This window comes from Taudactylus pleione, unplaced genomic scaffold, assembly GCF_031769625.1.
Source record: "Taudactylus pleione unplaced genomic scaffold, aTauple2 ptg000053l, whole genome shotgun sequence".
Classification (NCBI taxonomy): Eukaryota; Metazoa; Chordata; class Amphibia; order Anura; family Myobatrachidae; genus Taudactylus; species Taudactylus pleione.
The window spans coordinates 14629541-14641885 of NW_028284455.1; the positions used below are offsets into that span (position 1 = coordinate 14629541).

At 43.1% G+C, this 12345-nt stretch overlaps 1 protein-coding gene across 7 annotated transcripts in view; it reads left to right on the plus strand.

Annotated features, from left to right (window-relative positions):
• The window catches only part of KAT2B (lysine acetyltransferase 2B), a 99392-nt gene extending 88674 nt beyond the window's left edge, over positions 1–10718 (plus strand). For 3 of the 7 annotated variants that reach the window (XM_088462727.1, XM_088462728.1, XM_088462729.1), the window contains one exon: positions 9206–10718. In XM_088462727.1, coding sequence (XP_088318853.1) covers positions 9206–9399 — 194 coding nt within the window. In that variant the 3' untranslated portion in view covers positions 9400–10718. Of the gene's footprint in view, positions 1–8715; positions 8867–9205 lie in introns of all 7 variants that reach the window. The other 4 variants (XR_015875632.1, XR_015875629.1, XM_088462732.1 and 1 more) reach the window with 2 other exon arrangements.
• The last annotated feature ends 1627 nt before the right edge of the window (positions 10719–12345 follow it).

Sequence of the window (12345 nt, forward strand, 5' to 3'; positions counted from 1 at the left end):
TCACAAATTCTCCCAAGCAAGGCCAAAGGTCTGCTCTTCTTGGCCAGCCTTGCTTGTGGCATCACTGTGCCAGTGTTAGCCCTGTGCATGCTCAGAAGATATGACATTGGTTATAAAAGTGCTGATTTCTGCAATCTTTGAAACATTGAAAATGTCAGGATATTTGTGCCTGAGAAATACCTGGCTGTGAGCCTAAATTCATATAAAATATGCAATTTCCACTCCTAAGAGATAATTTTAAATCTTATTCCACAAAATGATATCTTGTTCTTAATGGATCAGGTGCTGATGTAGTGGTTACAGCCTTCCCTCCCAAAAGGTTTGCTCGTGGCGTAATGGTCTCAATTTTTTTGCCAAAATCACCGCTACTTAATGATGTCATGAGGACAAACACAGAACTCACAGAGCAAGTTGGCAAATACAAAAAAATAGCCGGAAGAACTCCTTCTGGCCCATCAGAGAACAAAGTGTTGAATTTCACAATATTTATGATGCACATAGTAACGAAACACTGAATTCAGATATATATATATATATATATACATACATCCCTCTCTCTCATAAAATAGTGGTGCTAAGTAAAATTAATTCACCCCATACTGTGCACTTCCAAAAAATAACATCAAATACTATCTTCCAATAGAACTATAATGCCTAGATTTCTCCCTGCATAGAGTAGCAGCACCTCGTTGATTATCACTTGATGATTACTGAAAGTTTCACTAAAAAATAATAACAAAAGCGCCTCCTAGTGGAGAAAATGTAACCAATATAGTATAGTGTGAGTTATTAAGTGATTGGCCATGTACTAATAAAGGTTAATTAAATGAATGCTTATCTGAACCAGCGAATAAAATAGAATTATCCAGCTGTGAACTCCTTTCCTCTTTCAATATATGTCATGAAGTATTAAAAAGTCTGAGAGAACAAAACATGTAAGGAGACCATAGTGTCACACTATACAACTGTATATTGGTTAAGGTTTCCGCACAAGGAGGGCACTTTGTTATTATTCTTTACATATACAGTACATATACATATATATCTATATATATATATATATATATATATATTACAGTCACACAAGGACAGGCACTCTCCTGTCTGAAATTCATTGTATTCAGGTGCCCTCTGGAATCAATTCTTAGATCAGCAATTACAGGCAGGCTCGCGGCACTCAGAGACTTGTTTGAAATTGAATCACGTATTCACTTATAGTGGAAAAACAGTACCTACAGTAGGTACTGTTTTTCCGCTATACTGTATGTGAATACAAGATCTATTTTCAAACAAGTGCCGCGAGCCTGCCTGTATTGCTGATCTATATATATTTTTGTATATATATTTAAATGTATACACACACACATATATATATATATATATACATATATATATATTCTGGAAAAAAAAATAAGGAGCGTAAAATTCCATACCAATATCCAGGGACCTGTCACTGTTGGCCAAAATGAGATCATAATCCTGGTGGCCAGCAGCTAAGGCAAGCTATATCCCAGCAGAGACCGCTCATTACACACTGTGCCTTGCAGTCCCAGGCACAGTGTTTGATGAGTGGTCTCTGCCGGGATCAGCTGATGGCCCCCATGATTATGATCTTGTTTTGGCTATCGGTGACGGGTCCCTGGATATCGGCAATTAACAGACTGGTCCATACAGATCATAATCTTAATGGATAACTGTATACTTTTTTATTACATAAAATTGAATATACCTTTACAATTGTGCGCCCCTTATTTTCTCCTAGAATACAGCATGTCAGGCTGGTCACTCCAAATGGATATATAGGACTCTGAATATTAGTTCTGGGACGCAAATGGACACAGTGCACGATTGTTACCATCTCCGTTGTGTTTAAATATATAGGTGTGGTAACATCCGCATCGCCGGTAAGGGGTGGGGGGAGAGGTGCTTTGTGCCCACGTTCACTTGAATAGGATAGGCTACATAACAGTCTGTGCACAGGGTACATACTGACATTGGTGGCAGCAGCATCTTCACCAGTTTCCACTACAAAATGATTCCGTCTTAATGAAAATCGGGTCAGTAGTTTTTGCACCAACTTCAAACAAACAAACTGACACAGCATTCTTCTTATATTAGTATAGATAAACTAGTTGGGGGAATTTCCGTTACTTACCTTATGGCACTGGTGATATCTATGTACAAAGATAATTATTGCGCATAGTGCCATAGGTGAAATGTTTTTATATAAGGGTGAACATCTACTCAAGGTCCCCTCCAGTCTTAAAACATTCTTGATATTAACATTGTTTCTCCCCCTTCCACATGGCACACTGGAAACACTGTGGGGTATAGTCGGTGGTATGTAGAGCCTGGCACTTTAAATCTTGAATGATTTGAACATGGCTCCTCCCCCTGCCTCACCTGACCTCAGTTTAGTTTAAGTGCTTGATGTATTCAGGCACTTTTTTCTCAGGCTGCTGGGCAGCCTGTGCTACATTTTTTTTTCTATTTAGTATCCTGCCGGGCAGACTCTGGCTATAAGGCTCTGCCCGCTATGTGGGCACCTCCGTAGAGACCCACCACTACCAACACATATATGTGTCTAGGCTCCCTGAGCACAGTGTCATCGGACAGTATAGCTCCGCTGCACACTGGAAAATTGATAGTAGCAGTAAGTAGGATCCGTCCTCGTGAATAGAGGGATAGAGCGACACTTCTGTAAGCCGCGGTGTGTTTGTGCAGACTTGCATGTCAGTGACTTACTAAGCACAGTCAGTCTCTCCCAGTTTTTTTTCAAAAAATGTGTCTTCTGTGAAAAGGCTCTGCTGTTTGTGCTCCTCTATCATTTTGTATGTCATTGCTGCACTCATGTTGTACTTTTGTTTTATAACCCATGCTGCTCGTGGGTCAGTTTCCTATTGCACCTCTCTACTTGTCTCTCTTCCTTTTCACCATTATGTCTGAAGGACAATACTGCGGAGGTCACACCTTGATCAGAGTAGGGCTGTACTAAGTGTTTGCTTGTGCAAAGTGTTAAACCAAAATTCCTCATGCACGATCTGGCTGGAGTGTTTTTTTTTGCTGCAGAGACTCATTGCACTTGACACCAGCTTGGGTGGCAACGCTTGCCGGGGCAATGTCAGAACTTTCACACTATTTGGCTGCTAGCAGGCAGCACCTCTATCTCTGCCCCTTCAGTCTCCGATTGCGGGATGCTTGGGAGGCCCCTCCTCTGAGTTGGTTCCTGATGGGCTGCCCATTTTCTAGTCTTTCAAGTCTGTTGAGCCTGCTTGGGCTCAGGGTTTGACCTGCTTGGTACATGTCTCTACCTCCCTAGAGAGACTACTTGACCCCTTCTCCAGTGGTTCAGGGGAGGCATCCAGATAGAGTGATCCTCAAAAGAGAAGACTTCAGTCTTGGGAGGATTTAAAGTCGGAGGGTTAATTTCAAGGTATATCAGATCCTGACTCTTAGGAGACTCATGAGATCTATCTTTTCTAGAGGAAGTGTAAACAGCCAGTTACCTTTCCTACTTTTCCTCAATTTGAGGATCTGTCCATGGTGTGGGTGCATCTGGATTTCAAGTTCCAAATTTCCAGGCGCATAATCTTCCTTAATCCTCTGCTAGCAGCAGATAGATCTAAATGGGAATCCCAAACTTTTGTGGATTCTTCTATTGCCAGGTTGTCAAAAACTACTATTCCGGTTCTGGGATCTACCTGTTTCAGGGATAGTTCACATCGAAAGATTGAATCTTCACTGAAATTAATTTATGTGGCAGCTGGGGCATCTCTTCAGCCCATCTTGGTCTGTGTCTCAGTAAATATGATGGGAACTGGACGGGCCTGCTTGCTGACAGTTTGCAGTTTGGTACATCTAGGGTTGATCTGCTTCTACTAGTTGAGCATATCCGAGAATCAACTTCTTATCTAGGTGAGGTTGCTATTGATGCAGACCAGTTATTTTCTAAAGTTTTTGCTTTGGCTCTTGCTGCTCGTAGGGTCCTTTAGTTGCAAACCTGGCAAGCTGATGCAGAATCTAAGTGGTCCTTTTTCAGGGAAGATTCTGTTTGGGTCCAAGCTGGACAAAATCATTGCTCTGATTATGGGTGGTGATGGTGGGGTAATAATAATCATTTTATTTATATAGCACTTTTCTCCAGCAGGTGTCAAAGTCGCTTTACACGCATCAATAGCATAGCAAAGATTTTTTTAATATTACAGCAAGAAGAAAATAAAATGAAAAGCAATGAACAGAGTGGACATAACGGGGACAATTAACTTAATACATGGTTGGTGCAGCTCTTTTGGGTAATAAATTTCACAGGTTACATAACCCACGAAAAGTACCAAACGAGGTAGCCATTTTGGGCGCACTACATAGGTTACCCTGGTTGGAATAAGCCTAGAACAGATGACACAAAATGGAGAAGTTACAGCTTAGTTTAAGGTAGAAGCAGAGCCCTTACATAACCATCAGTTCCAAGTGTGACATAAGTCATACAAGAAACGAAGGGGTCGATTCAGACCCGGACGCAAATCAGCGCACTTTCGCTGCCATCAGGGCAAATTCCATGATCGCCCGGCAAGGCTTAAGGACACCCTCTATGTCTTCGACAGCGACGGCAGTGCGAACGCACGCCGGTCTAAAGACGCCCCCTTTTCCTTCGCAGCACACGTCATCTCCAGGAGGTGTATGTAATATCAGTAACATCAAAAGCCATCAGAGCTGCTCGTAGCCCTTGAAGTAGACGATATCCTGCCGCAAGCACTGCAATCACTGCAGGCTGAAATGCAACCAGGTGACGTGTACAATGACCCCTCCATGCTAATTATGCACGCCCGTGAAACGCCGTTAGATCACACAGGCACGCCTGCGTTCACACATCCACACCCCCGTTTACATAGACCTTCCCCTGACACCATCCACAAATGGCACTGTCACTCAAAGTAGCGTCCAGTCTGTACTACGAGCGCACGATTCCTGAACGCAGTGACGTGCTCGCGCACTGCGACGCATGCGCAGACGGACGACTATTGGCCATAGCTTGCGATCACGGCTTAGTGTCCGGGTCTGAATCAGGCCCTAAGACATATACGGTTGACTGAAACATCTGTAATATGATATGCACTGCATTAATAGATCTACGTGTTGTTCATCCTGCCTAAGAAAGAACCATTTGAGGCAGCCATCTGCGTAAGTTATTTCTGGCAGGGTGTGTAGTTCGCGGAAGTATAACATCCAGGCAGAGAGAAGCCTAATACAAAGGCATAAAATGGCAGTTAAAACAATGGTGACAGCATTATAAAAACTATGGTAAAGTTAATCAGAAATGAAAATAATGGAGTAAACTGCAACAGGACATGTAATTCGGCCTGCGTCTAGCTTCTCCCTCACTCAAGTGTGCGGTTTTGTCGCATCCAGCAGTTTGTTGAGTGTGATTGGGCTGCAGCATAAGACTGCCCCAGTCTCAGGGGGGGTTGAATGGATGGTGGTGTAGTAGCATTCCTGAGCTGCAGTGTTTGAGAAATTGTTTAAATTTAGGTGTGTTTCTACACTATTCTTTTTCTGCTCCAAAACCCAGAGTTGCTTTTAGATCTTTCTTTCAACTCTCTGGTAAGTCGCATTTCCACGGGTCCAAGGGTAAGTCGTCTTCTGCCAGGAGTGCCAAGTCTAAAGACCATCAGTCCCAGTTGTCCCATTCACTTACATTTCCCTGCACTCAGTGATAAACAGGAGGAAATTCTGTTATCTATGGACATTCAGAGGCGTATTTCCACATATCCTATTTGGGAGCCTCACCAATCCCTTCTTTAGTTCACGATACAGGATGACCATTACCAATTCAGAGACCTCCCGTTTGGTCTCTCTTCCACCCCACGGGTCTTTATGAAGGTGATGTCAGTCATGGTGGCTCACCTTCAGTCATTCGGGGTGACTATCACTCATTATCTTGACGACCTTTTGATAAAGGCTTCAACCCCGGGGGGTCCTTCACTCATGTCCTTCTAACACATCAGACTCTCATATGTCATGGTTAGATTGTGAATTTAAATAAAAATCCAATCGATCACAGACTGATTTTCCTGTGCATTATGTTCAAGATGTCATTGCAGAAAGTGTTTCTTTTGCCAGTCAAGTTCCTGGCCATCCTGTCAATGGTGCACTTGGTTCTGCGGAAAAAAATTGTTTCAGTCCATTTGTGCATGCATCTGTTGGGGAAGCTTGTTTCCTCCTTTGAGGTAGTCTCGTTTGGAAGGTTGTATTTTCAATTGGCCCTGCTGTCCAAATGGGACGGTTCTCATCTCCACCTGTCTTGGGTCATTTGTCTCTTTCCTCAGGCTCACCTGTCCCTCCTGTAGTGGCTTTATTACTATCCTCTCAGCATCGGCCATCCTTTCACAATTTGGATTGGACTCTAGTAACCATGGATGCCAGTCTCAGGGGCTGTGGAGCTGCGGTTTTCCAGTTTCAAGTAGTTTGTTCCTATAAGGAGGCATTACTGCCCGTAAATGTCCTGGAATTCAGGGCGATCTTTAAGACCTTGTCAGCAGTTCAGCAGAATCTGCAGGGGTGACTGGTCAAGACTCTGACTTATATCAAACACCAGAGGGGGGCGAAGAGCTCCTTGGCCATGCAGAAGTTATGGGCATCATACGTTGTGCAGAAAGCCACGTTCTTCTAATAGCAGCTGTGTTCAGTCCCTGGTCCAAAATTGGGAGGCAGATTGCCAATATCTTCACCCTGGAGTGGTGTCTTCACCCGGATGTCTTTCAGGATCTGGTGTTGAGGTGGGGGTTGTCGAACGTTGATCTCATAGTATCTTGACTAAACCATAAGGTCCTTTATTGCTCCAGAATGAAATACCCAGGAGCTGTAATGGTGGATGACTCAACTGTGCCAAGAACTTTTCATCTGCTCTACCCGCTTCCAGTTTTTCTGCTGGTTTCAGATTGGCCACAATGGGCATTGTACTCAGAACTTCGAGGTCTTCTGATAGACATCTCCTGGGTTCTTCCTGCTCGCCTAGACCTTCAACAAGGGCCATTCATCCACCCCACCTTACAGATGTGTCCACATACATCTATCTTCCGTGTGCTACAGGTCGCGTCACATAACACAGGAGCTCCGTGTGACTTGGTAGCGCTGAGCGACTTTCATGTGACTTTACCTTCAAATGCATCTTATTTGCACAGCGATGCGAATAGTGTTACAGCCGCTGACACTGTAACGTAGAGTTTCGCATGCAGATACACCCGCAGACGCTCACGTAACATAGGCGTGCTGCATATCATTTTAAGCAGCAGAAGCTGCTTGTGCTATCTATTCATCACTGTGCAAATAAGACGCATTTGAAGGTAGAAAGTTGCACAAAAGAAGCTCGGATCTACTGAGTCACACCACGGCATGGCGCGACTAGAAGGGCTGTTTAACGCGCAAGGAGGCTAGATGTATGCGGACCCATCTGCATTGGCTGCATTGAGGCCGCCATCCTAAGAGCAAAGGGTATTCCGGAAGCTGTTATTCTGACAATGTTGAAGGCTCGAAAGCCGGTCTCTGCTCAGTATCACCAGTGCATATGCTGGGCCTTTGTATCCTGGTGCAAGAGGCATCCTCCTTTCCCATCTTCGTTTGTTCCTCCAGGTGGGTCCAGAGACTGGTTTTCATTTAGGATCCTTGAAGATACAGCTGTCGCCTTGCTTCCCTAATTGTAGATATTTATGCAGTGGGCTCTACAACTCCATGGGACCTGAAGTTGGTCCTTTATTTCTTGCAGTCAGATCTTTTTGAGGCACTTGAGTCGGTGGACCTCAAGCATTTTAATTGGTAGATGGTCTTCCTGGCGATTGCCTTGGCCAGAAGGGTGTCAGAGCTGGGTATCTTATCCTGTCACTCTCCTTATCCCGTCTTTTTGTGTTGACAGGGTGGAGCTCTGTACCAAACCCTCCTTGCCGAAGGTCGTCTTTGTTTCACATCAATCAGCCAATTGTAGTTCTGGTCCTTTCTTGTGGTGGCTCATTGTCTGAGCATTCTTCTGGTCATTCCTTGGATGTTGCAAAGGCTCTTAGGCCCAACGAAGGCCGAACCTCAGCTTTGCGTAAAGTGGATTACTTGTTTGTCATATGTGATTCTCATAAGCAGGGCTGGCCGGCCTTGAAGCAAACAGTATCCCGTTGGCATTGTGTGGTCATTCGACAGGCATACATTGCTCAGGGCCAGTCGGAGCATTCCAAGGTTATGGCTCACTCCACTTGCTTGGTTGGCACCTCATGGGGTGTGTGCCATGGGGCCGCTGTTGTTAGCGGTGTAGGACAGCCATCTGGTCTTCTGTGTACACTTTTGCCATTTTACACCCAGAGAGGTCAACTTTGAGCGCAGGGAGCTTTGTACTGGTACAACGTGCTCCCTCCCATGAGGACTGTCTTGGGACATCTCCAGTGTTCAGCTTTGAGTGCAGGGTACTTTGTACTGCTACAACATGCTCCCTCCTGTGAGGACTACCTTGGGACGTTTCCAGTGTCCCTCAATGAACGATGGCGAAAACAGGATTTTTGTACTTACCAGTAAAATCCCATTCTCTGATTCCATGGGGGAACCCACCCCCCCCCACCACTAGATGGCGATATTCTGTTTGTGATGCGGTTTTGTTGATTGTTTGCCATTATGTCTGTGGTGATGTGTTCTGTCAGTTGGGGGCTTTACTTCTCCTCTATTCTTTCCATCTCGTCGTAGGCTTAGTTAAACTCAACTGACGTTATGTGGAGCATAGAGCGGGAGGAGCCATGTTCAATTCATTCAAGATTTAAAGTTCCAGGCTCAACACACCACAGTCTGTACCCCATTGTTTGCAGTGTTCTCATGGAATCAGAGAAAGATTTTACTGGCAAGTACAAATGTTCTGTTTTAATTGCACACACCGATACACTTTCAACCATGTTAAGCAAAACAGAAAAAAAAAACGTCTCATTTACCCATCTTTGTCGCCTCCACGTCGATGTTTCCCATTTATTTGCCAATAACATTATCAGGATGTTCATGGCAGCAAAAGAGGAGTGTGCTGTCATTTCCACTAGACATAGTGGAAGGACCGGGTTCCTCAATAGGAGCGATGTGAGGCTCCCCTAAAACATTGATGCATGAAGATTGTGTGTTGGCAAACACACTTCTATATGAAACAAGGGTCATACATCTAATTTGTGCATTATATTTTTTTTAAATACAGATCTCAAAACCATGAGTGAACGAGTGAAGAACAGATATTACGTGACAAAGAAGCTGTTCATGGCAGATCTGCAGAGGATTTTTACAAACTGCAGAGAGTACAATCCTCCGGAGAGTGAATACTTCAAATGTGCAAACATCCTGGAAAAATTCTTCTACACTAAAATTAAAGAGGCTGGACTAATCGACAAATGAGCGATGATCACAGTGTTACGTTAACATGCTGATATTAGTGACTGGCCTACTGTTCTGCAAACCATGCTTTTCAATTTGCACTCTTGTGAGATCTTAACTAACCTTCATACTATTGGTTACCTTTAAGCAATTATTTTTTGGCTTGATTTTGTATAGATTTTATTAGAAAAGGGTGATTTAAAACCTTTAGGGCCTAGAGTATATAATGTTGAGATGAGCTGTTTTGTACATTTAGAAGTGTTTTGTATTATAATGTAAAGTTTAGCGTTAAATAGCTTGTTAACCACTCACTAGAACATTGTTTAAGATAGACAGATAATAGATTATAGATTTGCTTATGCCGGCCATAAGATAAAACATAATCTGATAAAACTACAACACAAAGACACTAATGTTTGACTTTAAGCGGTGTCATTGTACTCATTTTTCAAGTTTTTAGATACAGATTACTTTTATGGGGATAAAAGTTTATAATCTATGTTTTTCTAGGACTAGAAAAGTTCTGTTTAACTGTATGTAGATGACAATTTTAATAATAGTATTAGTACTGTTACAGTACCTGGCATACATTTTCCCATATATTATAATTATTAGTTTGGTATACTGTATATTATTAGGTCTGTACAGGTAACATAAAAGACTCAGGTTCTATACCAAGATCTTTCGTGTTTCAAAATTGAAGGCATTTGTTTTAAAGTGTTATTATTTTGTCTTATCGACAGGGGTTTCTTATTTTTACATAAAATTAAGTGCATATGCATATTAAATACAACAGACTATGAAAGAGTTAAATTATTTTGTAATTAAAGACATTGACATCATATTGTTTTCCCAACAGTAAAGATGAATTGAAAACATATGGAGGGCCTGATTCATAGGTGGACACACTGCCAATGTTAAACGCAGTTGGGAGATTATCAGTGGTCTGAGTATTTGTCTGGGTCGCACTACGCATGCGTCAATTTTCATTACCGACGTCGCTCAAAGTGAGGAATTATTTGCAAAGTGATTGATAAGCAGAGACAGTTTGTAGGCGGCAACGTAGAGGTGGGGACTCAAATGCAGGCGTGCGGCGACCAAATTGAGAACGCGTCTGTCTGCGACTGCGATCTTGCAGGCTTCGGCGTCTCAGCTTCCAGCGGGATGTAGTTATGAGACCGGCGGCCACGATGTCGCCGGTCTCCATACCGACGGGAATCCCGAGAAGGGACTTAAGATAGGTGTCGAAATACCAACGCCTATCTTAATCCTGACGCCGGAACGCCAGCCCGAATGAGGTAGGTCCAGGGCACCCTTAGCGATGGCTAAGAGCGATAGAGAGGGTCAGATGGGGGGGTGGGGGAGGGGTTAGAGTTAGGCACCACTGGTTAGGCACTAAGGGGGAGGGATATGTGTAGGCACGAAGGGGGGAGACTTAGGTTTAGGCACTAATGGGGAGGGTTAGGCTACAAAAAGGAAGGGAAGGGGAGGGTAAGTACACTTACCTGACCTGTCGGGATACCAACCATCAGGATGCCGCTCTCGGTATTCTGACAGGAGGCATCCCAACGGCTGCCATTAAATACTGATGCCCTTCCAGCGGCCATTCTGCGCGATCATAGGGTTACTCAGAACTGATTATGGACTGATCTACGTCAGATGCTGCATCTTTGTACACAGTTGATTCGATTTGCGAAGCCGCCAGTGGATGCTTTTGAATACAAGTCCTGGCGGCCGTGACATTTTTTCGCACAGCCACTGCGTACAAATTCACACCTACAGCGTCATTAGCGTACATCTGAGTCAGGCCGTGTCTGGTTGGTACATTCCTGCTTGAATAAAATGGTCCATAATAATTGTGACACATTAAGGTTTGTTTTATTTTTTTAATACACTTCATTTCTATTTTTCTGACTAGTTCATTGTTTCAAAGTTTAAAAATGCAATATCAATGATAGCAAATTAATTTAAAAAAAAAAAGTTTTTGGACCTTAAAATTGTATAACTCAAATGCTATACTGGAGGGCAATGTTATTTGGTAAGACATTCAAGGATTTATTATCTATGTGTAATAAGGATTGTATACCTAAAGTGCACAAAATGAAAACATGCATCATGTTGTAATGAGTTGGCTCATTCATAGATTGTATATCGTTAGTCAGTTGCTGTAACTGAGATGTATGTCACAGAACTTGTAACAGTCATTTCTAGTGTTTAACATGTTTGCCATAAGTTTTATAGTTGGCAAGTAGAGTGGAAATACGTTACCGAATCTGGCAGGTGATACTGTTGTGGACAAAATAAGGTACAAGAAACTGCAAATCAGATCTGAGGTAGAAAGAACTGTTGGATGAAATGCATTTAGAACTTCACTAGAAAGGACTCCCAAAAGCAGGAATTGTTTAGGCACATTGGCTACTGAATTAATATGATTACATTGTAAAAAGTGTATTATTTCTATATATGGAGTATAGACTCAACATTTGCCAGGTCACCAATATGCAAAACAATTCATGAAAAATATGAATGTGCGGCCACACGCATTGCACATCATTGTGGACACGCAGGCGCATGCTTCACCGACAGAGGAAAAAGGTGTCCAAAATGCAGTTTGTGTGCTAATGATTGGTTAAGGTAATGGAGATGGTGGATGGGTGGCCGGGCCAAGTTGGCCAGAGTGGCGATTTAGTGTATATATGGGTGATCAGAGCAATAACATTTGGGCCATTTGCTGTGGAGGCTAATAGGTGGCCATATGCTTTCACAAAGCATTTGTAAAAACTGCCTCCTGGAAGTTCTCCATCTTAGCACTTTATTTGTACACACACAAGCAGAAGTGACAGCTTTGTATAGGTTAGTGGTTCTCAAACTCTGTCCTCAAGACCCCACACAGGTCACATTTTCCAGGTCACCCAGTAGGTGCACAGGTGTATTCATTACTCACTAACACATTTTAAAAGATCCACA